This window comes from Bufo gargarizans, chromosome 4, assembly GCF_014858855.1.
Source record: "Bufo gargarizans isolate SCDJY-AF-19 chromosome 4, ASM1485885v1, whole genome shotgun sequence".
Classification (NCBI taxonomy): domain Eukaryota; kingdom Metazoa; phylum Chordata; class Amphibia; order Anura; family Bufonidae; genus Bufo; species Bufo gargarizans.
Window position 1 is genome coordinate 169,436,268 of NC_058083.1, and position 27,015 is coordinate 169,463,282.

Sequence of the window (27,015 nt, forward strand, 5' to 3'; positions counted from 1 at the left end):
TATTACACCTTTTGTGATGCAATGTGACCAAAAAAAACAAAAAAAAAAACAACCTTTTTTTGCACCTTTTTTTTTTTTTTGGGTGGCGAAATGGAATTAAAATTGGGGAAGGGGATTATAAATTTAGTACTCCATGGAAGTGTAGAACTCCCTGAAGCAACAGTCAATGCAGAGGCCCGAACGATCAGGGCATGTGTCACACTGAGTAGTGGTGTCCTTTCGGAGCCCCCTCCTGTGAGGCACACTGCACTTTTTTGTGGGACCGTCCCTTCTTTCCAGTATGACCACACCTGGAAAGTGTTGGCCAGGGACGATCCGGGCGCCTCCAGTTCCTTAGGTACTCCGGCCTGCTCTTTCCCAGTCAGAAAAGATCAGGACTGCCTCATAGAACTGCAGGAATTTCCCTGTGTTGCCAGCGCTCTGGGAGAGCACAAAAGAGTTGTACAAGGCAACCTGTACCAAGTAGACCGCAACTTTTTTGTACCATACCCGGGTTTTGCACATGGCATTATATGGCTTGAGGACATGATCAGAGATCAACTCCTCCCATATACAGATTGTAGTCGACGATACAATCGGGCTTGAGGACCGTTGCCGCGGTACCTCGCACAGGGACAGGGGTTATGCCATTACCATGAATTGTGGACAGTACAAGGACATCCCTGGTAAGGGCACGAGTTTCACCCCTGGGGATAGGTACCTGGAGGGGGAGGGAAGGGAAGCTGCGTCGATTTTCCCACACTGTCCCACAAGCGGACGTGGATCTGGCAGCAAGGGACTGGAACAAGGGGATACTAGTATAAAAGATTTACACGTACAGGTGGTAACCTTTATCTAGAACGACATGCTGCATTATCTGCATAATCCAGGCATTTCCAGATTGCCTCAAACTGGGTACGTGTCATGGCCGTACTGTAAAGTGGGGTCTGGTAAAGCACATCCGCACTCCAGTAATGCCTAACACTGGGTTTTTAGACTAGGCCCATGTCAAAAAGGAGCCCGGGTGTTGAGCAATGAACTGTTGGGTGTACAGGTTTGTTTGCTCCACTATCAGGTTCACAAAGTGGTCTAACTAAAATAGTTATTCGGTGAAGCACACTGTGGGAATCTTGATTCCTGCTTGGCCAACAAAATCAGGAATCACAGGCTCAAAATGCTCTGGGATACACCAGGCAAGTTCACCGGTAGGGGGAACTTGCCTGCTGTCTAGCCAGAAAACTAGTACGAGCCCCAGAGCTGCTCGTACTAATGTGGGCCATAGGGTCCCTGGCATGGCGGTCCCCTTGCTCCGCCACCTTGGGGGCTCATCATCATCGCTAGATAATGAGGAGGACGCAGATGACAAGAGGAAAGTGGGGTCATCTTCGTCCTCACTGGGACTCTCGGATTCGGAGGCAAGATGGGAAAATCCCAAAAAGTTTTGGAAAATCCCAAAAAGTGTAAAAAAAAAAAACATAAAAAGATTCAACTGCGCTGATCAGCAGTGGGGTGGGCGATGCGCTAACAGTGGCCGGACGCCAAGAGTGACAGCCACAGTCAGCGCATGCAAAAAAACCAAAAAAAAAAACAATTGCGCCCCAAACAAATGTGTGTGTGTGGGGGCGAGGCAATCTGCAGCACCCCTGGGGGGTCTAGGGTCCCACAGCTGAGTGGGTACCAAACTGCAATAAAAAATGTTTTTTTTACTAACTCTCCCTCACTATCCCTGCCTAATCTACCTTTCCAAAATACTCTGATGTGTGCCTGATGGCACAAAAAACAAACAAACTTACAATCCAGCCGAGCTCTACTCTCTCCCGCTCCACGGACCTGTATGAGTGGGGAGAGGCGCTCCAGCAATTCAAAACTGCCGCTCCGTCCGCCCACCTGACCAATCCGAAGCGATCCTGAGAGGTGGCGTGACCGCCACCTCTCAGGATGGTGATTGGTGGTGTATTATAACACCACCGATCATCGTCCTATTCCGGGTTATTGGGTCACCAGAGACCCGAATAACCCGGAAACGCAGCAAACCCCAGGTCTGAATTGACCTGAGGTTTGCTGCGATCGCCGACACGGGTGGGGGGGATTCGGGTCACAGCACCCCCTGGGCATTGTACCAAGGTGCCGTGCATGCCGGCTCTGTACTATACTGGCCAGGAATAAGACACAATGGCGCGTGCGCATTCAGTCCAGCGCGTGGCCCGGCCGGGAGAAGACTTGAATCAAGATGAAGCCCGCCCCCGGCCAGAATCCAGGAAGCAGGCAAGTATGAAAATGCAAAGTGGGATAACCCCTTTAATAAATGTCCCCCAAACTTTTCTAGGCATCCTCTGCGACCTGTGCAAAGGTCATTGTGCAGGGAGAAAGTAGACGAGCTGTAAAATCACCTATTGTAAATCCTGGATCCTGTGTTATTTATACATAGGCAGGATTACAATGTAAGGTAACACCTATGATAATGGATTGCTGAAAAGTGTTCTCTACAGAACAGGAATTCTCAGCTTGTTATTATACTCAGAGGTCATTGTTAAAACTTTTTTTTTAACTTAGTTTTTTTTTAAACATGCATAAAGACATGGAAAATTTAAAAAATAAAATAAATCACCAAAAATTGTTTAAAAAATATGTTAAACATAACAACTTGATTTAATGCTTTAGGTCAACAACAGCGGCAGGTTTAGCTTAAGTCAGCATTTTACCCTCAGAACACAGTGTCGTAATATGCTTCAACACCAGGGGATTACAGAATTCCTAAAAGTGCTTGGTGTTGTCACACTAAGAACCTAAGGAGACTCTATTACAGACAAATCATCTATTAGATGTTTTGAAGGCAGTCTTGACCCTGCCTGGGGCTGACAGATGCCTTTAATAACCGTAAGTAGTGAGTTCTGTTATATACATTGAGCAGGGCCCAAACTTGATAAATGAAAGAACTCAATGACTTGAATGTCCACACTTTCTGTTTTAAGGAGCTTTTTGTTTTAAGGAGTTGTCAGTGGTTGTCATACATCCCCAGAAATTATTATAAATGGTGCATGCTGGATATGGCTCAGATAGGGCTAAAAAAAAAACAAAAAAAAAAGTGGGGTATATAAAAAAAAAATTATAAAAAAAATTCCAAACTATAATACAACATTGCAGGGTATGAGTGTAAAATATGTGGGTTTGACTACCACTCATTAAAATGTAGTGTAGTTATATATAGTATATAAAAATCTGTACATTTATTTTACGTACATTTTAAAGGATAAATGAATCTTGTGTGCAAAAACCGTAGGCATACATATATAAAGTCAGGTACTCTCAAACTTGCAGGCATCAGAAGATGGGAAAATAACAAATAAAATAACTGCATAACCTTTATAAAAAACAAAAACAACCATACACTAACATGGATACATATTACATATAAAATAACTTCTGAAAACAGGGTTTACAGGCAAGGAGAAAATAAAAATTCTTAACATAGCCTAGGAAGACTATATATATATTTAAAAAAATAAAAATAAAAGAGCAACATTCTTCAAGAGCCTCTTTTAGCATAATCAACCCTTTTAAACCTGGCATATTGCTTGGTAGGGTTGATCATGCAGAGTAAAATATTTTCTTTAAAGGGTTAATAATGGCAAAGATATATGAATTGTTCCATTTATGTAAGTTACCTAGTTGGAGCACCAGGGTGCTGGCCATAGCACTAGGAGCACCGCAAAAGCAATGCCCCCTGCGGCCTCTGTACCCCCTCCACCCTTGCACTTTAAGTGACAGGTTTAGACATGTATAGCCCTGGGCTCTCTTGGAAACACCAAGGCTCACTTGCTTGGAAAGCAGCAGAAGATCCATTTTTAAAGCACCGAATCGGCTCAATGACTCGGCGCCTGCGCAGTGGATCTGATGAGCACTGCTTTCTGAGCTCATTAGATCCACCGTGCAGGGACCAAGTCACCAAGCCTTAGCGTTGCCACGAGAACATAGGGCTAGATGAGATGTCTAGACTGTCATTTAAAGAAGTGGGGGGAATACAGAGACCACAAGGCGGCATTGCGCTATGGCCAGCCCCCTGGTGCTCCAACTAGGAAATTTACATAAATTCATATATGTCAGCCAATATAAATCTTTTATAAGAAAGAAATATATTGTTTTACTCAGCACAATCAACCCTACCAGGCAATGTGCCTGGTTTAAAAGGGTTGATCATGCTGACAGAGGCTCTTTCAGTGCAATAAGCAGTTAACTTAATACAATGCAATATCCTTCTGGTCTCTCATTTTGTAGTATCTGAAAAAAAAAGTATATTTTAATACATACATATATAGGTGTATGAAGTGTATATAAATATACACACAAAAGCTCTCAATTTCACAATGACGTGTATTAGAGAGGGCTGAGGGCACACAATTACGGTGTGCATCTGACATGTCAGGAAAAGTTGTGTTCTTGACAATGGTGCAACTTTTGCAAAGTATAAAACATAGGCTTATAAAAACAAAAAGAAGATTGGAGAAAGACAGAACAAGACCAGTATCCTTTTCATGAGACTGGGTATCACATTTTCAAGAAAACAAAAATAAAAATGGACACTTGTCAAGCGCGTCTAAAGTTGCATTGCAGTTAAACAATACTGTGAGGCATTTGAGAAGGGTGATCCCTTCGGTTTCCTAGTTATTACTGCACCAAGGTAGAGAAACCAGCATTCCAAAACACGCATGGGAATCACAAAAATATTCTCTATGCCAAACTTCTACTTGTATCAAACAGACCATGACCATATACATTGGGTACTAAAACGCAAGGTGAGAGGGTTAGCCTCGTGTTTGACCTTAAGGCATAATATTCGAAATCCAGACGGTAGCTCTTGAAATGTTTTCCTTTAGTGTTGTAGACCCTGTTAGTGTTAATGGTTCTGTGATAGAAATGCTTCTCGTGACTTGTGCAATTCCCATGCAGCTGGTCTTTGCTGCTTGTCCAAATTAACAGTGCAGTGTGCGAGCGACAACGTGGATGGCGAGACCACAATCTGTTCCCTGCTCAGTTCAAAGCCCGCTGTTTTATTGTGTGGAAGATCCAGTCCACTTTCGTTGTCCAGCCACCATGATGGGCATCATTCATCTGCTTCATGAAATACTCCAGAGCTTCCTGTTCAGTTTTGTCCAGTGCCAGTGTCTTCCTAATGTAAGCAATGTCATCAAAAGATTGCAGTTCAGGCATACCAGAGCCAAGCATCATCGAAAACAGATTGATGAACAGATTGGCATGCTGCCGAATAGCCAGGTAAGCTTTGTAACACATCTCTTGAAACCTAGGAGGTGAAGACAATCTTTTAGGAAGAGTATCTTCCACCATCATATCATTAATTGCTTCACTACAAGTGCAACTTCTCCCCAAGGAAGTTTCTACTCAATAAAAATAAGGTTATCAATCTACAGGATTGTTTCCTGGTTTTGGCTAGGACACTCAAAACAGAAACAGCACCAAAGCGCACTGTGTGAACCTGGCCTAAGGTCTCCTCTAACAGTATCTTACCTTTCAAAGTCCCTGGTCTTTGTGCACTCTTGAATTCCCTTACTGATGACAATTAAAAAGTCCTGTGTTAAGACAAAGGGAACACGCTCTCGCTTGTAGCCAAACTTCTTCTTCTTGTGATCCAGAAAGTGCCCAAAATCTATGTGAAACAGCTGACAAGAGAAGACACGTTAACACTGTACAGGTATGAATAAGTACCAATTTTAACTTTCTTTCAGTAGCATCTAACTGCTTGTTCCTATGCATTACTTAAAGGGGTACACTCACGTATGGATGTGCTTTAAATGTCTAAGGCTACTTTCACACCAGCGTTTTTGCTGGATCTGGAAGGGGTCAGCAAAAACGCCTCCGTTACTGATAATACAAACATCTGCATCCGGATGTATTATCGGTAACATAGCCAAGACGGATCCATCATGAACACCATTGAAAGTCAAAGGGGAAGGATCCGTTTTCTATTGTGTCAGATTGTTTCAGAGAAAACGTCCCCATTGATTTGCATTGTGGGTCATGACGGATCCGTTTTGCTCCGCATCCCAGGACGCTGCGGTTTGCTCTCCAGTATGAGAACTGAATGGAATGCATTCCATTCTGTTCAGTTACATTTTGTCCCCATTGACAATAAATGGGGACAAAACGGAAGAGTTTTTTTTTTTACGGTATTGAGACCCTATGACGGATCTCAATACTGGAAAATAAAAACGCTAGTGTGGAAGTAGCCTAACATGGCAATAACCCTTTAACCCGAGGCTGCTCAGCATAAAACTATGTTGTGTATTTTTCAGAAGGGTGAATAAGAAAATATAGCGGCTGTGAGATAAATTATATATAAAAAACACACAACAAAAACTAATGCACACTTTAAGTTTTAACTTACCTGCCCATTGTCTTTTACCATAATGTTACTGTTGTGACGATCACCTATTCCAAGAATAAAAGTGGCAACACAGTAACCAGCACATGATCGTGTGAATAAGTCGATGGCGGGATCATACCTGTGGGAAAAGTTAGGCCAATAGATTAAAAGCTCACTAATAATTTCCATTACTAACCACTGCGATAATAGTTATCCATGCTGCTGATACAAAGGGGCTGCAAGTGAACAGGTGAGAGAATGTGCAGAGTATGACCTCGTGCACACTGTAGTATTCAGGAACGATATAAGAAACATCCCAAATAAGACAACTGCAGCCGCACTTTACAAAAAACCTCACTGATAGTTTTAAAAAAAACGGTATCACTGTGCTTGATTGGCCAGCAAACTCACCTGACCTAAACCCCATACAGAATCTATGGAGTATTGTCAAGAGGTAGATGAGGGACCCCAGACCCTAAAATGCAGAGGAGCTGAAGGCCACTAACAAAGCAACCTGGGCTGCCATAACATCTCAGCAGTGCCACAGGCTGATCAACTCCATGCCACGCCGCACTGATGCATTAAATCATGCAAATAGACCCCTGGCTAAGTATTGAGTGCATATACTGCACATACTTTTCAGTAGGCCAATATTTCTGCATTAAAAAATCCTTTTTTAATTGGTCTTACATAATCTCATTTTCTGAGATACTGACTTTTGGGTTTTCATTAGCAGTAAGCCATAATCATCAACATTAAAAGAAATAAACGCTTGAAATAGATCACTTTGTGTGTAATGAATAGATATGATTTTCTCTTTTTGAATTATTAAAATAAATTATTTGGTTATATATTCTAATTTGTCGAGATGCACCTGCATAAGATCAGTCAAAGCCCCACTTACAAGTTACAAGACTGCAACTCACGTTTCTCCTTTGTTTTTGTCCCTGAGCCATTGATGTAAGGTATGGCTGTTGAACTGCAGAGCACCTTTTAATCCTCCTTTACACTGAATTTGCATAATGGTATGAGAACATCTGACCACTTCAATAAGTCCTACGCAGTCTCCTATAGAGAGGCACCCATACGGCAGCATCCTGAAAGATAATATTATATACAATGATCACGATCTGCATTATATATACACGTGTGTAAACTCTATTAGGGTAGAGCTCCATGGCATCATCTACAAGTTGTGGTAAACAGTAAAGCAGTAACCTTGAAAAATACCATTCCATGCAATGGACTAATCAGATCTTTTATATGCCATATTAAAATCTGACTAAGGGCCCTTTCACACCTGCGTTATAGTCTTCCGGCATAGAGTTCCGTCGTCGGGGCTCTATGCCGGAAGAATACTGATCAGGATTATCCTAATGCATTCTGAATGGACAGTCCGTCCTTCAGGATGCATCAGGATGTCTTCCATTCCGGAACGGAACGTTTTTTGGCCGCAGCAAATAGCGCAGCATGCTGCGCTTTTTGCTCCGGCCAAAAATCCGGAACACTTGCCGCAAGGCCGGATCCGGAATTAATGCCCATTGAAAGGCATTGATCCGGATCCGGCCTTAAGCTAAACGTCGTTTCGGCGCATTGCCGGATGCGACGTTTAGCTTTTTCTCAATGGTTACCATGGCTGCCGGGACGCTAAAGTCCTTGCAGCCATGGTAAACTGTAGTGGGGAGCGGGGAGCAGCATACTTACCGTCCGTGCGGCTCCCGGGGCGCTCCAGAGTGACGTCAGGGCGCCCCAGGCGCATGGATGACGTGATCGCATGGATCACATGATCCATGCGCATGGGGCGCTCTGACGTCATTCTGGAGCGCCCCGGGAGCCGCACGGACTGTAAGTATGCTGCTCCCCGCTCCCCACTACTACTATGGCAACCAGGACTTTAATAGCGTCCTGGGTGCCATAGTAACACTGAAAGCATTTTGAAGACGGATCCGTCTTCAAATGCTTTCAGTACACTTGCGTTTTTCCGGATCCGGCGTGTAATTCCGGCAAGTGGAGTACACGCCGGATCCGGACAACGCAAGTGTGAAAGAGGCCTAAGTAAAAAAAGCCTAATGAAATTGCCTTCTTTACAGTACATACACACATTTTGTATTTGTCTGGATGATACCAAAAACACAACTCGCATCTATGGCACCTGAATGTCAATGAGATTTGTGCACAGTCCTGCCCATTAGTAGACACATGTTAATCATTTTACGGTTTTGTTGATTCGTTGGTCCATAGAAAACAACGAATTGTCTATTTTATCAGAAATTTGCCAAAAAATAATAAAATCAACCGGTGAATGAATTTTCTAATAAACTCTAATGAGTGTTGAATCAGGAAAACCAGCAAAATGCAAACTGGTTGAAAAAAAAAAAAATCCCTCACCTCTAGCCAGGAGGTTATACGTCATACACATTATTGTATGAGTATCAAAGCTTTTGTAGAAGAATTTGCATTTATTTTCCTAATTATGTGTACTTAAGAAAGGTTTCCAAGGAAGTGAAAGTCCTTTATAAAAGGGGACAAGTTACCGACACATGATCTCTCATCACAGACTATGCTGACAGGCCTCAGACAAACTAAGGGGGTCATTTATTAAGACCGGCATTTTAGACGCCAGTCTTAAAATCCCCTTTAGCTCGCGGTGGATCTGCCGGAGTTATGAAGAGGAGCCGGAGTCTACATAACTTCGGCGGATCCACCGCCACTTCTAAATGTCAGACAGCTTTCTTGCTGTCTTACATTTAGGCTAGGGCTACACAATGACATGTGTTGCTCTACAATAAGTTGCGCGACACATAGGGCACAACTACACTGTAACATGAGTCACGCTACATTGATGTCGCACGACAACTTTTATAATTATTGTCTATGGTGTCGAACTGCAACATGATGCGACGAGACAGGATGGATTTTTTGCTACTGTAGTGTCGCAGCATGTTGAAGTGTGACACCATAGACTATTATAAAAATTGTCGTGCGATCGCACCACACATGTCGTCATGTAGCCCTAGCCTTAGACCATTTTCTACGCAAAAAAACAGGGATAGAAAAAGGTAAATGAGATGGGCCTGCAGGCTCGTTACCTTCCACACCACGCCCAGTTTTTTTTTTGTTTTTTTTTTAAAGGCATGGCGTGAGAAAGGAAAAAAGTCACAGATTGTGGCTCAAAAGGACCTTTGCACGGCAATCTGTGCCAGAAATACGCCCAATATTAGCGTATTTCTGGTACGTAAATGACCCTCTAAATGATTATCGCTTCCTGTTAGATTTCTATGATTTACACTACTCAATAATTCATCACTTTTGCTCGATTTCACTATTTTTCAAATTATCATCTACTTGTGTAAAGGGGCCTTTAGACCTTGTAAAGATAATCAAATCCGGATCCTATCTTTGATGCCCTTTATATGGATATTCCAACAACACTAAGTTACCTCCACTGATCTCTGCAGAGCGCCAATCCCAACAGGGCAACTAAGGAATGGTTCCTCTTTGGTCATAAAAGGTGGTGTCTAGAGAAAAAACTGGCAGACCAACACCCCTCTTGTTCTAAGAATTGTTACCGTCCCCACCAATGAGAGTGACGACATCTTTTACCAATAATTTCCATAACATTTAATACTAACACGTATGTACCATTTTTTACCCTCATCTCTAACCATGAAAAAGACATTTTACTCACCGTAAATCAAGTCCCTGATTTTGCCAAATATTTTCCATAATCCTTAAGATCTGAAGCGTCAGCATATCTTGACGCAAGTCTGAAAAAAAAAAATAAAAAAAACACACAGGAAATATTCCCAGCAGCGTTAGAGAAGCTGTGAAACAACTGGTAGGCATAGTGTGGCTGTCATTACATAAATGAATGCCCCAGTTCACACTAAGACTTGGCACTGTACTGGAACAGTGTTTGTTTCTTTAATACTATGATCATTTCAGTACAAGCAGAAACTTGGTAGAGCATCCACAACAGTCCATGGAGAAGATTCATCAAAATGGTGTAAAGAAAAAGCTGGCTTAGTTGCCCATAGCAACTAATCAGATTCCACCTTTCATTTTCTCGAGCTCCTTTGGAAAATGAAAGGTGGAATCTGATTGGTTGCTATGGGCATCTAAGACAGTTTTCCTTTCCAGCAGCTTTGATACATCTCCCCCCTATGAGTTCATCTGCACTCCAACACATCTTTTGTGCCCTTTTGGCTACTGATTGAGGTAACCTCCACTCAGTGTTTGGAAAGTTCATTTCTCGTCCATCCTTTTTCCACAAGAGTGTCTGCACCATAGGAAAGAGGAAAGGCGCACAAACCTCCTGCTCTACATGAATTATAAACCAACAGTCTTAAGATTTTTTTTCAGCTAGATCATGCTAGGAATATTTTACTACTTGGCTTTTACATTTTGGTAACTAATATTATGGCAATTACACAGCATTCACTCTAAAGTCAGCTCGTCATACATCCCAGACATCCTTAGCTTAACGTACCATCTCCATTTTTAAAGATTATCTCATTATTCAGAAACAGCATCTCAGACATAATATCAGGGTTTTCCCAGTTTAGCCAAAGTGGTCTTTTTGCAGAGGACATTATTCTGCATTCTTCAAGCCTAAAGAACAAAAGAACGAGTTAGAAAATGTATCTGCAGGCCAGACAAGAAGGAAAGGAAGAGGGAAAATTACACATGGAAATACCGGAGATTCCCCAGCTGATGTGCAGGATTGAGAGGTGAGGTAAAGCCTTGCAATGCGTCCATAAAATCTGGCCTCTTCATTTGCTCAACAAGAAACTTCATTTGCACCTACAACAAAATATGTATCACCAACATGTGCACCAAGTCCAATACCATTATTAAAAGGGGTTGTCTGTCCTTTTTAAGCGATGGCCTACCCTCAGGATAGTGACACCCCACCAATCGGCTGTTCTGTAAAGCCAGGAGTCATGGCTGGAACTACACAAGAGTCAATATTGTAAAGGACAGCACTGCTTCCACTGACAAGCAGTGCTGTGTAGTTCCGGCGCCGACTTCTAGTCTCCTAAACTTGGGCCACTCCTTAATGAGCAATGTCCGTGTTGCATCAGGTATTTATTTATTTTTTTGCAGATCCCATGGTCAGCAAATCGGACAAGAATAGGACATATTCTATCTTCTTTGAGGGGCAATTGCGGACAAGAATCAGCATTTCTATGGGGGTGCCGGCCGGGTGCATTGCAGATCCGCAATGCACTACAGACGTGTGAGTGGACCCTTAGTTGCCCAAAGCAACTAATCAGATAGAGCCTTTCAATTTCCAAAGGAGCTCTGAAAAATGAAAGGTGAAGTCTGATTAGTTGCTATGGGCAAGTAAACCAGTTTTCTTTTGCATTAGTTTTAATAAATCTCAGCCACAGTGTTACTAATGTTGCTGTACCCTAAATAAAAATGTAACATTTTCTAAAAACATCTACAAACATTTTTTAAGTAAGCTGAATGCCTCCCTTACTTTGGGAGGTTCATCCTTCTTCTCCTGCTTGAGGATGTCAGTGAGGTTAATGAGTTTCTCCATAGCCTCCACCTGTCGACTTAAATGCTTGAGGTACATGCCGCAGGCTCTGCAGTAGGATTCCAGCAACAGCCCAAACCTCTGACTGACTGTTTTGTTGTGCATTTCAGACCTAAAATGAGTTTAACAGATTACATTGTGGACAAAGGGAAGCAGGCCGGACCCATGTATATAGAGATGTATGTAACCTTATCACTAAGATTACACAGTCTGATGTCAGGTAATATTTTAAAAAATTGCCAGAAAGAGAGGGTGATCCCAACATTGAGAGGACTATACGCCACGGGTGTAGTGCGATTTGAGCACCGAAAGTGAATCTACAGATTTTTAAAGGGGGTGTCCCACAAACAATAAATATTCTACCGTTTTTAAACCAGCACCTGGATCTGAATACTTATGTAATTAAAAGTTTATTGCAGCTAATGAGTTATTCAATGACATCTGTTTATGGCCACCTGCTGTTTGTTCTTATTCTAATTTCTTTGTCCCACTCACTGAGATGGAAACCCATGTTCTGTTCTATCCTCCAACTGCCACTAGTTGGAGAACGCCACAGTCTTCCCTTCGTTGTTTACCGGCTCGTTGTCGACATCGCAACGGTGAGCAGGTGTAATTACAAGAACCCATCCTATTCACTTCAATGCAACGTCTTGTTCCTATACACTTAAATGGGAAGGAGCCGTCTCATTGAAGTGAATAGGACGGCTTCTTGTAATTACACTTGCTCACTGTTGCGATGTCGACAGCGAGCAGGCAAACAATGAAGAGGAGGCGGCGCTGGCATGGAGCGTGGCCTTCTCTTCAGCGGATACACGGGGTGCTGGGTTTCAGACCCCCAACGATCAGATATTGATGCCCTATCATGGGATAAACCTTTTAACCATTATCTCACAGCAGCTACTTTTAACAAATTAAAAGCCTCCGATAAGGATGCCTTCACATGCAGAAGATTTTGTTGCAGAAGATTTCTGTGACTGAAAATCAGTTCCACTCATCTGAATGGGACCTGCAGAAATCCATGTGCTTCCCATCAAAATAACCCCATTCAGATGAACAGAACTGATTTTCAGTCACAGAAATCTTCTGCAACAAAATCTGCCACATGTGAAGGCATCCTGAAGGCCTACATGAGTAGACTACCTCAGCCACTATGTTTATGTCCAGGACACAAATTTCTAAATCCTTCTCACTGTGACAAGGAAGCCATTGTGAATATCTCTGCGTCCCTCCACCAATAAACCCACAAGTACAACACACACAGAAAGGTGGAAGATATACAGCTTTCTAGCTGGAAACCTACTTCAAATGCCAGAAAAAGAAGTGTCCAATTCTCTGATTGGTCAGGGCCTTCTTCAGCAGAAATCTAACAAGTAAATTGTCCAGGTACTGTTCATACTTTAGGACCTGCAGAAAACATGAATACATATATAACCCCATGACGTCCTGGGAGGTAATCATTTTGCCATCTATGTATTTGTTAAAGTCAAGTGAACACATGAACATTTGCATGGATAATTGTTCAAGGCAACATTAAAACCAAAGTGCATGAAAAAACAAGATGTTACCGATATAAGAAGTGCCATTTTGTTATACAGTGAGGAACAGAAGTATTTGAACACCCTGCGATTTTGCAAGTTCTCCCACTTAGAAATCATGGAGGGGTCTGAAATTCCCATTGTAGGTGCATTCCCACTCAGAATAAAACCAAAAATAAAATCAGGAAATCACATTGTATGATTTTTAAAGAATGTATTCATCTTGCACTGCTGAACATAAGTATTTGAACACCTGAGAAAATCAGTGATAATATTTGGTACAGAAGTCTTTGTTAGCAATTAGAGGTCAAACGTTTCCTGTAGTTCTTAACCAGGTTTGCGCACACACTGCAACAGGGATTTTGGCCCACTCCTCCACACAGATCTCCTCTAGATCTGTCAGATTTCTGGGCTGTCGCTGAGCAACACAAAGTTTCAGCTCCTTCCAAAGATGTTCTATTGGATTTAGGTCTGGAGACTGGTTAGGCCACTCCAGAACCTTGATATGCTTCTTGAGGAGCCACTCCTTGGTTATCCTGGCAGTGTGCTTAGGGTCGTTGTCATGTTGGAAGACCCAGCCACGAAAGAGGTTGTTGCTCAAAATCTCACAATAAATGGCCCCATTCATCCTCTCCTTAACACAGTGCAGTCCTCCTGTCCCCTTCGCAGAAAAGCACCCCCAAAGCATGATGTTACCCCCCCCATGCATCACAGTAGGGATGGTGTTCTTGGGATGCAACTCATCCTTCTTTTACCTCCAAATACGACAAGTGAAGTTTAGACCAAAAAGGTTCTACTTTGGTCTCATCTGACCACATGACTTTCTCCCATGCCTCCTCTGGATCATCCAGATGGTCATTGGCAAACTTCAAACGGGCCTGGACATGTGATGACTTGAGCAGGGGAATCTTCCATGCAATGCACGATTTGAAACCATGACGGCATAGTGTTCTACCGACAGTGACCCTTCAAACTGTGGTCCCAGCTCTCTTCAGGTTATTGACCAGCTCCTCCCTTGTAGTTCTAGGCTGATTCCTCACCTTTCTCATCATCAGTGATACCCCATGAGGTGAGATCTTGCATGGAGCCCCAGTCCGAGGGAGACTGACAGTCGTCTTTAGCCTCTTCCATTTTTTTTAGCCTCTTCCAGCTCCAACAGCTGATCTATTTTCACCAAGCTACTTGGCAGTTGCCCCGTAGTCCTTTCTAGCCTTGTGGAGGTCCACAATTTTGTCCTTGGTGTCTTTTGACAGCTCTTTGGTCTTGCCCATGGTAGTAGTTGGCATCTGACTGACTGGGGTGGACAGGTGTCTTTAAAGAGCTCAGACAGGTGCTACCAAGTTAGATTAATGAGTGGAGTAGAGGTGGACTTTTTAAAAAGGCACAGTAACAGGTCTTTAAGAGCCAGAATTCTTGCTGTTTCTCAGGTGTTCAAATACTTATGTTCAGCAGTGCAAGACAAATAAATTCTTAAAAAAAAAAAATATACAATATGATTTCCAGATTATTATTATTATTTTTTTTACATTCTGTCTCTTAGTGGGAATGCACCTACAATGTGAATTTCAGACCCCTCCATGATTTCTAAGTGGGAGAACTTGCAAAATCGCAGGTTGTTCAAATACTTCTGTTCCTCACTGTATAACTTGCTCCACCTATTTCCTTCTGTGCCAACTGATGTCCTCCTGCCTGCAAATGTCAATTAAATGATTTAACTTCAGTCTCACTGACCACACAGGCTAAACTAAAGTTACAGACAAGAATTCACATAGTGGCCTGGAAGAGGAGCGGGCAGGGAGGTTCCACCAATTATGGAAGATGGTTTCCAGTCCTGGGCTTATTTAGGATGTGCTGGAAATAGGGAATGGCATGTAGATTAACATACAACTTGGGTTTAGTTGTATCTGTACAGGAGAGCTTTCTGAGGCATTTTAGGCTTTAACCCACTGTCACATTACAACCGGTAAAAAAAACAAAAACAAAAAAAACCCGTCACCTTTTTAGTAGATTTTGGGGGAGATTTATCAAAACTGGCGTAGTTTTCCATAGCAAACAATGAGATTCCACCTTTCCTTTTTACAGAGCTCCTTTGGCAAATGAAAGGTGGAATCGCGCAGTTTTCTTTTCTTGTTTTTTTCTGTTAATATTTTAATAGTTTGGACTTTTCGGACGTGGTGATGTGTGATATGTTTATTTATTGTTTATATATTTTATATGCAAAATAGGGAAAGGGGGCAATTTATAATTTTTATTTAATAACTTTTTTCCTCCCTCGTCCTATTCACCCTAATAGAGCTCTATTAGAGTGAATAGGACTTCACGCTCTCCCTGCTTCCCTGGGCTTTGTGCACACAGCAGCAGCGCGCTCATGTTCTGTGATACTAGACTGCGAAGCCCAGTATTGAAAAAATGGAAATCCCGGTATCGTTATCGATACCGAGACAAAATTTCGATACCTGCAACAACCCTAATCTGAAGCCAGTTTTCTCTTAAACCAGGTTTGATAAATGTCGCCCTTTGAATTTAGGTCTCAAATAAATAGTTGATACCTTACGCAGGTTATTTTAAGGCTTAAGAACCAATATCAGTGACCATGAATTTTTTGAGCTGTTTTTGGGATACACATAAGGCGTCATTAATTAAGACCGGCACGTGGGGACTAAGTATTTGGTTTGACTTATTTGATGCCATGACCAAGATACTGGTAAACATTAGGCTTTTAGCATCAATGAGCATACAAGTTAAGAGTAGAGGGGTGATTAGATGAGCATCAGCACAAAACTATTCTGGGGGGGAAAAGAAAAAAAAAAAAAAAAAAAAAAATTACACACCCTCCCCCATATGTGACAATCAAAGAGCAAGCCTGCCATCTGATGAGGATGAGGATGAGGAGGAGGAAAAGAAAAAGAAAAAAAAAGAAGGAAGAAGTCTACTTTATTCCTAGTGCATTATAATTTTCCGAATGAATGTTACTTCTAGGACAGCACATATTTTTAAAAGCATAGTATTGGTGCGATCCAGTTCTGTTTCTTGTTTATACACATTTAAAACTACTTTACCTGCACTAGCTGGATTAGAAACTGTGACAGCTTGTCATCAGTCAGATACTTCTCAAGACATGTAACTGCAAACGACCGTACAATCCTGTCTGGGTAGTTAAAATCCAGCAGTTCCATTGCTTGCTCGGGTCGGATTGGAGGCCAGTCTTTCAGCAGACAGTACATCTGTGTATTGATAACAGTAGAAATTGTATGATTTATTATTAAGTCATGTAATAATGTAATGAATATAAGATATATAACAGTATGAAAATGCTGCACAACAGATTTCAAGCACACAGCTTCTGGTGTTCTGCATGAGAATAATAAGATCCTAGGTCAAAGACTCCTTCCAGTAAGGGATTTAAAGACTATGGACGCCTTTGGGGAGCATTTTTAATTAGTGCATTCAATTATCGTGGCCTAACAAATATTCTAATTGCTCTAGTTTGTCTACCACAGCCTTCAGTTTCTACTGCATCTGTAGACTGATCCTCGTCAAGAGAACTGCTCAGACAGCCCCATCTATAGCACTCATCTCTTTATCCCTAACAGTTCAAACACTAAACTCAATTATCAAACTGATAATATGGTTTATGAGCTGCAGAAAGCACGGTCTGCAGGACAGTGAAAACTGAAAGACAAATTGTTGACAATTTTAAAAACAAAATGCCCCAAAATGAATCCATAGCCTTTATGGCACACCTAAACCTTTGCAGAAACCATGAAGGTGCACCAGCGTGTCTCAGAGTATGGATCCATAGAAAGTATATGGAATCCGTTCCCTGCACACTGGAAAAGCAGAGTATAGCCCATAAAACCCAAATATAAAAAAAGAGTGCTCTGAATAGCTGCCACACCTTCATGTTTTTAGCAAAGGTTTAGGTCCCCTTTAAAGGGCATCTGTCAGCAGATTTGTACCCATGAAACTAGATGACCTGTTACATGTGCACTTGGCAGCTGAAGGCATCTGTGTTGGTCCCATGTACATGCTCATAATGCCCTCCCCAATCTCTTCCCGGAGGAGGCGTTCCTAAAAAGTGAAGTGCACGTTTCCGGCCTCTCAGATGCCATAGTCACATTTGACCATGGCATTTGAGGGGTTAAATGTTCGCAGTTGGCATTACCGTCAATCTCAGACATAAGCTACGGGTGTCTGCTGTATGAAACAGTAGGCACCCGGTAGCTATGACCATCACTCCGCTCCAGAGCGGGAGACAACTTTAAAGAGCCAACATCCGCCGTACTGTCAGGAATGGTGTTAAAGAGGACCTTTCACTAGTATACAAACTAAAAACGAACTATCTGTGGGCAGAGCGGCGCCCAGGGGTCCCCCTGCACTTACTAGTATGCCTGGGCGCCGCTCCGTTCGCCCGATATAGGCTCCGGTGTCTCAGCTCCGTCTGTTGTACTGGACTGATTTTTTGTAGGAGGCGTGTCCCTTGCTGCAGTGCTGGCCAATCGCATCGCGCAGCTCACGCCTCCTACAAAAAAATCAGTCCAGTACAACAGACGGAGCTGAGACACCGGAGCCTATACCGGGCGAACGGAGCGGCGCCCAGGCATACTAGTAAGTGCAGGGGGACCCCTGGGCGCCGCTCTGCCCACAGATAGTTTTTAGTTTGTATACTAGTGAAAGGTCCTCTTTAAAGAAGAAATCTGTGCAATCTACCTTCTGATATTTTACCGATTTGAGAATAGCACTAAACTTCCAGAATAAATGCCCTGCTCTACAGAGCAGTCAAATCACCTTGACTCCAGAGAGTTCAGTTATTGCAATTTTCAACCTTCTAAGCTGAGGGTCATAAAAGTGAAACTAGAAAGGTTTCTGAATGCTCGGGAAAGAGCAGTCCACACCTGTTGAAACTGGTTGCCATACATCAACACAGTGATCCTTAAAAGGGCTATTCCAGCATAAAACCTTTATTACCTGTTGACTGGACAGGTGATGAATGTTACATTGGCGGGGGACTGACTGATTTATCTAGATACATTTGTATGCATGAAACTAATTAATAGACTGCTTACTACTTTGCACCTACTGAAAAAGGATTTACCGAAACATTACCACAGTTCATAGCTTCCTTCTTTCTGAGTAAGGATGGCTGCACACGATGGAGATTGCGTGCGCATTTTCGTGCAGAAAAACAGTAGTGTAATACAGTCCTAGTAACGTGTATGAGATTAGATCATGTACACAGTTTTTTTCCTTAGGTATGGAAATTGACCTGTTGTGTGGATTTTGAAATCTGCAGCTTGTCAATTGTTGTGCTTTTCATGTGCAGATTTTACCCTTCTGCACACAAATCTGCAGTCTGCAGCCACCCTTATAGTTACTTCCCCTATCACGAAGGATGCCTTTAAAAAAAGTAAGCCCAGAAGCCGGACAGGCTAAAAACCGGAGTACAACTGGCTCGGTCAAAAAATTTAGACACCAAAATAAACATAACTAGAAGTAAAAAAAAACTTTTACACTAAACTGTGGTCTGATGACAGAAAACAATGTGTCCAGCTGGCACCACTAGAGGGAGCATAGCCGTGTACCATACACTGTTATACATGGAACTCAACAATGACAGTACGTAGGACGTTCACATGGTCTGTCTACTTGCAGCCCCTCAAAATGCTATGCTTTAAATGGGTTGTGCCATAGCATACTATTGATGACTTCATATTTTAAAGTTTGACCATCAGGTTTTCTGGCAATTCCGTTATGGATTCCGTTACCACGGGCCATAATGGAATTCTATGACGAAAGCACAACAAAATTCCTTTAAGTGGCATTTTGTTTTGGATTCTGTCATAATAGAAGTCTATTGGCCGCATAACGGATCCGTCCGGTTTCCGTTGTGCAGGAGTCCTCTGCAGCAGCCTAGTTTAATTACAAGTACTCCATTGAAGTGAATGGAGCGAGAACGTGTAATTACACTGCACTTCAGAGATGACAGGCGGTGTAATGAAGAGGAAGTAGCTCTCAAATTTAGCAACACCTACTCTTCAAACTGCTGATCGGCCGGGTGTATCATACCCCCCCACTGATCAGATATTGATGCTCTATCCTGAGAATAGATAAATCAATTTGAGTCTGTGTCTTTGCAGCAGGACTTTGGTAAAAAATAAAATAAATAAAATAAATGACTTAGTTGCCTTTGGCTCCAAAGTCTAAAAATGTAGGTGCCAAATAGTTTTTATTTTTATTTTTATTGCACTTTGGCGATCTTCTGGAATTCTGAGAAGTACTGCGATAGCAAGAGGACAACTGTTCTTTGCTACAACACGCTTCAGAAGCCACAAACAGATTTACAAAATAGAGAATGTGGGGAGTGATCTGGTACAAATCAATATCCAAAGTTTATTTTACCTGTGAAACATCATCTCTGCAATTCCATTTTACAGCTAGGAGCAGCTTAGGAAGGACTTCTGGAGTATTTTGGCAATAAAGCCTGAAAAAACAAGGAATGAGATCATGATACACGAGCATAAGAAAAGCTTCACCTTTGACTACTATTGGCTTTGCATTCCGCACAGATAACATCCAGGATTGCGCATCACAGGACCCTTGACTTTTTTTTATTTTTCTTTCTGCGGAACAGTGAGAGGGCTTAATGTTTGCAGGACAACTTAAAGGGGGTCATTGCAAACCTGAAATAAGCCTATATCTGGCGCAAATTGCGGCACAAAGGTGCTTCGTGCCCCTTTCTGCAACTTTTCCCCACTCACGCCAGGTCTACAAAAGGGGCATGGCGCAGACGGGGAAGGTGTAGAAAATGGTCTAAATGAAAGAAGCTGTCCTACATTTCAAAGTAGCGGTGTGTCCGCTGAAGTTATGTAGAGGCCGGCGGATCCACCGCCAGCTATATGGGATATTAAGACCAGCGTCTACAACGCCAGTCTTACTAAATGACCCCCATAGTATTCATTAGTATAATAGGATGTTGCTTGTTACAAAAAAAAAAAAAAAATTCATTGGTTGATTGCACTTGGTCTCTGAGAAAGCAAAACAAGAAGCTGCTGCTTCAGAAGTAGCCAGCTCAACATACAAGGAATCCCTTACACACCTAAGGGCGCAAAGAAAGAAAGACAAGACTGAGCATGTGTGTCCACCTCGGCACATTTACTGAGGTTGACACAGAAGGGCTGCTCAATAGAAACAGCAGGTGTAGCTATATAAGCAGTCTTTTAAATTGTAAATGTTTATTTGTGTTTATAATAATGGGCTGAAATTAACTATAAAACATTTTCTACATGTGATAAGCATTTAAAGTCACAATGTACTTACAAGTGCTTAGCAAGATAGGGTTTAAAGGTAACCAGTCATTAACTATTTGCTATCCTCACTGAGAACAGCATAAAGTAGTGACACACTCTGATTTATCTGCTTATGTTCGGTGGTTGTGGAGCACTTACTATATAAACCTTGCAGTGTGTGCCGGAGAAGAGTTTGACTTAATCATGAGCACCAACTATCCTCACACACCAGCCATTGCCTTTCCTTAAGCCTCATTCACACGGCCATATGAATGGTTCCGCAAAAGTTGTTCCGTTCCACGGCCCTGCAAAAAATATAGAGCATGTCCAAGAATAGGCATTTCTATAATGGGCCGCCCGTTCCATTCTGCAAATTTAGGAATGCATGCGGGCGGCATCTGTGTTTTGCAGATCTGCAATTTGCAGACCGCAAAACACAGCGCAGTCATGTGAATGCGCCCTAAGCCTTATTTACATGCCAGCGTTTTGATCAGTGATTGTGAGCTAACACCAGGACTGGAGCCTCCACAGACATAAGGTATAAGGGAAAGATCTGCACCTGTTCTAGTGTATAGAGACGCATCTGGTTTTGGCAAACACTGACTGTGTGAATAAGCCATTAGAAGAAAGCTGTCGATCAGTGGTGGGTGGGTGGGTGGGTGGTGAAGCTCATGAAGAAGCCAAACTCTTCTATAGCAGTGATGACCTCTCTGTTCTCCGTCATGAGCTGCAAGGATTACAGAGTAAGTGCTGCATAACCACTGAAAATGGGCCATTAAGATACAGCTTAAATCTTATCAACGTGAACTTCTGTGAGAAGGTGTAGTCGCACTCTTAATGTATAGTGCTACTGTAACAATACTTTTACTAGCTAGACACTGGAAAGCATTTATGCTCCATATGAAATCAGACGCAGCATTCACACAGATATCCATACACAACTACCTCAACAGTACATAGGGAATGAGAGATTGTGTCAACCCAGACCCATTTAGTTTTTGGAATATAATTTTTGTACTACATTTCTATCAGACCCACTGAACATAGAAGCATAAAAGACACCTGTGGCTCCAAAGGAATTCTTTTTCTTGCTCAGTGATTTCAGAGAGAGGGTCCCGAGTAGAAATGGCTTTGAGCTGCTCTTTATCACTTTCTCTGACTTCATTATCTCTGGCTATTCTGCTAGTCTGAAAAAATAACATTACCATAATATATAAATCATACTAATGTTGTTATCGTCACTCCTGGCATCTTAAACAGTTCACAATACACAATGAAATAAAAGTTGTCCGTTGTAAGAATGCCAACAGACAGCTCCAATACTGTGGAGAGTTAAAGCGCCCCTCCGGTTCAGGAAAAAAGTTTGTATAAAGTGGGGAACTAACAGAACACTTATATGGACACCTCCTTTTTTCATCTTTTAAGCTGCAGATCCACTAATTCTTGGGCTCCTCTCTGCCATCCAAGATGGCTGCACAACTTATCAAACTGCCTGATACGCACTGCTCATAGGTAGCCCAAGACACTTCCTACATGTCCAGCCTGCTCACATAAGCCAATCCAAGAGCAGCAGGAAGTGTCTTAGGTTACTAATTGCACAGTATGCATCAGGCAGTCTGAGAAGTGGTGTGGCCATCTTGGATGGCAAAAGTGGAGCCTGGGAACTGGCAGATCTGCAGCTAAAAAGATGAAAAAGAAGGCATCTGGTTCCGTTTGTCCCACAGTTAGGGTGCATTGGCACGACTGTGCCTTGTTCGCAAATTGTGGATCTGCAAAACACCGAAACCGGCCGTGTGCATTCCTCATAGGGCCGGCGCTATATAGAAAATGTGATTACGGATAAGAATAGGACATGATCTATATTTTTTGGGGAGCCGCCGAACGGAACAACGGATGTGCATCTTTTGCAGCCTCATTGAAATAAATGGGTCCACAGCCGGTGCACAAAATTGCGGAACGGATGTGGAGCCCTTAGGCCCCTTTCACACGGGCGAGTATTCCGTGCGGATGCGATGAGTCAGTTGAACGCATTGCACCCGCACTGAATCTGGACCCATTCATTTCCGTGGGGCTGTTCACATGAGCGGTGATTTTCACGCATCACTTATGCGTTGAGTGAAAATCGCAGCATGCTCTATATTGTCCGATGTTCACGCGACGCAGGCCCCATAGAAGTGAATGGGAAGCGTTAAAATCGCATAGCATCCGCAAGCAAGTGCGGATGCGGTGCGATTTTCACGCACGGTTGCTAGGAGACAATCGGGATGGAGACCCGATCATTATTATTTTCCCTTATAACATGGTTATAAGGGAAAATAAATAGCATTCTGAATACAGAGAGCATAGTAAAATAGTGCTGGAGGGGTTAAAAAAAATTAATTTTTTTTTAACTCACTTTAGTCCACTTGATCGCGAAGCCCGGCATCTCCTTGTGTCTCCTTTGTTTAATAGGACCTGTGGTGAGCATTAAATAGAGGTAAAGGACCTTTGATGACGTCACTCCGGTCATCACATGGTACGTCACATGATCTTTTACCATGGTAAAAGACCATGTGATGACCGGAGTGACGTCATCAAAGGTCCTTTACCTGTATTTAATGCTCACCACAGGTCCTATTAAACAAAGGAGACACAAGGAGATGCCGGGCTTCGCGATCAAGTGGACTAAAGCGAGTAAAAAATTTGTAAACATTTTTTTAACCCCTCCAGCGCTGTTTTACTATGCATTCTGTATTCAGAATGTATTATTTTCCCTTATAACCATGTTATAAGGGAAAATAATACAATCTACAGAACACCAATCCCAGACCCGAACTTCTGTGAAGAAGTTCGGGTACCAAACATGCGCGATTTTTCTCACGCGAGTGCAAAATGCATGACAATGTTTTGCACTCGCGTGGAAAAATCGCTGCATTTTCCCGCAACGCACCCGCCTCTTATCCGGGCCAAAAATAAGACGCCCGTGTGAAAGAGGCCTTAATGTGATTATTTTTTTTCTTGAACCAGAGGGTTGCTAAAGGGAACCAAAACAATATTCTGTGTATACTGAAAAATATAAATATAAAACAGCATTGGCAGAAGAAAATAAAAATAAAATCTACTGTGTTTACTATAGACTAATCTGAAATCTCTTGGATAAGGCATAATAAATGTTTATTAAATTTACCAGTCCGGAATGGCTGTAATTGTAGCCCATCTCTCGCTCTAGAGCTTTGTTTGCATGCTCTTCTATTGCCGTCATATCTGGGAACTTGACTGGGCTACTGAAACAGTCAAATTCAAGCTCTAGGCAGGGAGTTTCCTGAAAAAGTCCAACAACAAAAGACGTTAAATAAATTAGACACAAATGGGTAACCAATAACTCACTGGTGACAGTAGCTTTATGGTCTAGTAACAAGCAAAACTCTTCAGTCAATTTGCAATAAAATGGATATCTTAGGCCCCTTTCACACGGGCAAGAATTCTGCGCGGGTGCAATGCGTGAGGTGAACGCTTTGCACCCACACTGAATCCGGACCGATTCACTTCAATGCGGCTGTGTACATGAGCAGTGATTTTCACGCATCACTTGTGCGTTGCGTGAAAATTGCAGCATGCTCTATATTGTACGTTTTTCACACAAGGCAGGCCCCATAGAAGTGAATGGGGCTGCGTGAAAATCGCAAGCATCCGCAAGCAAGTGCGGATGCGGTGCGATTTTCACGCATGGTTGCTAGGAGACGATCGAGATGGGGACCCGATCTTTATTATTTCCCTTATAACATGGTTATAAGGGAAAATAGCATTCTTAATACAGACTGCTTAGAAAAATGTCCATTAAGGGGTTAAAAACAACAAATTTAACTCACCCCATCCACTTGATTGCGTAGCGGATCTCCTCTTTCTACTTTCTTCAGGACCTGGCTAAAGGACCTTTGATGTCACTGCGCTCATGACATGGTCCATCACCATAGTGATGGACCATGTGATGAGCGCAGTGATGTCATCAAAATAGCCAGGTCCTGAAGAAAGTAGAAAGAAGAGGAGATCCGCTACGCAATCAAGAGGATGGGGCGAGTTAAATTGGTTTATTATTTTTAACCCCTCCATCCCTATTTTACTAAGCATTCTGTATTAAGAATGCAATTAATTTTCCCCATATAACCATGTTATAAGGGAAAATAAAATCTACACAACACCGATCCCAAACCCGAACTTCTGTGAAAAAGTCCGGGTTCGGGTGCCAAAGATGCCGATTTTTCACACGCGCGTGAAAAACGCATTAAAATGCTTTGCACTCGCACAGAAAAATTGCGCATTTTCCCGCAATGCACACGCATTTTGTCCGGCCCTCACACACAACGCCCGTGTGAAAGAGGCCTTACAGTTATATGAAACTAAGGTCCGAGCAAACAGAGGGCCATCTACAAGCATAACCATCTCAGGTAGAATTGCCATCCATGTAGTGATGGCTCATGAGATCCAGCCACTTAGCTTTTTGAGCCAAACATATGCATTGCTCTAGATTCTAAAGTTGTCCATTGATAGGCTCCTGATCTAAATGTTTATTAAAATTGGTGATATTACATATATTTAATCTAGCTATCCCAAATGTATGCGGTTCTCTTTCCACACATTCTAGGTCTTCTAGGTGTGGCAGCAGCAACAGATAAATATTTCCTGAAATGAAGGTTAAACCTTTAAAAGGGGGTTGTCTGACCTGTACCACAATTGTAGATGTATCTGCTCTGCCTAAAGAATCAAAGCCACTCCCCTAGTCACTGGCTCTTATACAGCGCTGAAGGTCCCTGTCCCCACTGCTTCTAGTCCTGTGCCGACCAGAAGTATAAAATCCGGTCTGTCATCACTTGGACCATGGCAGCCATTCACTGAGCACCATAAGCAGCAGGGATGGAATCTCAGCAATGGAATGGAGCGCTGGTGACTAGGCAAGTGGCTTTGTTTCTTTAGGCAGAGCAGATTCTAGGCTACATCTACAATTGTGGTGGGAAAACCCCATTAACCTAATCCACTAATCTATCTTTTAAAAGTACCCCCTAAAAAAACGAAGCAAATACAGAGCACGGCTGCTCCTCCACACTCCAACTTGTCTCATCTGTACCGCCGACAAGATGAGATCTTTACTATTGAATTAAAAGTCAGCAGATTTGTACCTATGACACTGGCCTGTTACATGTGCACTTGGCAGCTGTGTTGGTTCCATGTTAATATGTGCCCGCATTGCTGAGAAGAATAATGTTTTAATATATGCAAATAATCCTCTAGGAGCAACAGGGGCATTGCCGTTACACCTAGAGGCTCTGCCCTCTCTGCAATTGCTATGTCCTCTCAACTTTGACAGGGTCAGACATGATATTTTTCACGGCTTAGTCCTGTCAAAGTGGAGGATGCAGCAGTTGCAGAGAGAGCAGAGCCTCTAGGTGTAACGGCAACTGCCCCCGTTGCTCCTAAGAGTTCATTTGCATATATTAAAACAATTTTTCTCAGCAATGCGGACACATATGAACATGGGACCAACACAGATGCCTTCAGCTGCTAAGTGCACATGTAACAGGTCAGACAGTTTCATAGGTTTAAATCTGCCCTTAAAGGATCTCTGCTCTATAGAATGACTGTCCTCATTTGTAATATATCTGATACATTTCTGGAAACCAGGCTTGTCTGCAATTTTGCTTTTGATGCTCAATCCTCTTTCATTATTGACTGCTGTACTAGAGGCATATCTTCCCGCTATGTTGCTTTACTCTTGGAGGTCATTTTTTAAATAAAAATATGCTTCATTTAAAAAAAAATAATAATAGGTTACTCGTATTTATGCATACCCATCCCTTTTTCCTTTAACGTGTCCCACATTATATTTTTTAATAACTAATACAAATAAAGATTTAAAAAAATGGGGATTTTTTTTAATTAAGATGTTCTGAAACAATACAAAGACATTTGGCACTTGTCCTAAAAGGTCATTGTATGGACATCATCCAGGGAACATCTAGAATGTAAAATACAATAAGGCACATAAACACAGACTCGCATGGACTAAAAGATGGGATGAATATTTTAGTACCTTGTTTGGGTTGGACCCTGTGACACCGATAGGGTTGAGCAAATCTTCTAATCCATGAGGTACAGGCCACAAGTTCAAAGCCATTTTCCCAGAGACTAATGTATCTGTATAATCAAACAAGTTTATATTGCCCCATGCCAATGGGCAGTGTTCCTGCCAAAAGACAAATCGCCCACATTAGCACGTCAAATGATATATCCTTAAAAGTAAATGGTTTTTAAAGGGCT

General features: G+C 42.3%; 1 protein-coding gene across 1 annotated transcript in view; it reads right to left on the reverse strand.

The window, feature by feature from the left end:
• Nucleotides 1–3,184: 3,184 nt before the first annotated feature.
• The window catches only part of PIK3CA (phosphatidylinositol-4,5-bisphosphate 3-kinase catalytic subunit alpha), a 44,578-nt gene continuing 20,747 nt past the window's right edge, over nucleotides 3,185–27,015 (reverse strand). Inside the window, exons 8-21 of the mRNA XM_044289398.1 lie at nucleotides 26,789–26,941; nucleotides 23,891–24,025; nucleotides 21,787–21,911; nucleotides 19,838–19,919; nucleotides 16,498–16,662; nucleotides 13,204–13,307; nucleotides 11,844–12,015; nucleotides 11,055–11,161; nucleotides 10,848–10,969; nucleotides 10,047–10,125; nucleotides 7,285–7,455; nucleotides 6,380–6,497; nucleotides 5,503–5,654; nucleotides 3,185–5,278 (exon numbers count right to left, since the gene is read on the reverse strand). Coding sequence (XP_044145333.1) covers nucleotides 5,008–5,278; nucleotides 5,503–5,654; nucleotides 6,380–6,497; nucleotides 7,285–7,455; nucleotides 10,047–10,125; nucleotides 10,848–10,969; nucleotides 11,055–11,161; nucleotides 11,844–12,015; nucleotides 13,204–13,307; nucleotides 16,498–16,662; nucleotides 19,838–19,919; nucleotides 21,787–21,911; nucleotides 23,891–24,025; nucleotides 26,789–26,941 — 1,956 coding nt within the window. The 3' untranslated portion in view covers nucleotides 3,185–5,007. The remainder of the gene's footprint in view (nucleotides 5,279–5,502; nucleotides 5,655–6,379; nucleotides 6,498–7,284; nucleotides 7,456–10,046; nucleotides 10,126–10,847; nucleotides 10,970–11,054; nucleotides 11,162–11,843; nucleotides 12,016–13,203; nucleotides 13,308–16,497; nucleotides 16,663–19,837; nucleotides 19,920–21,786; nucleotides 21,912–23,890; nucleotides 24,026–26,788; nucleotides 26,942–27,015) is intronic.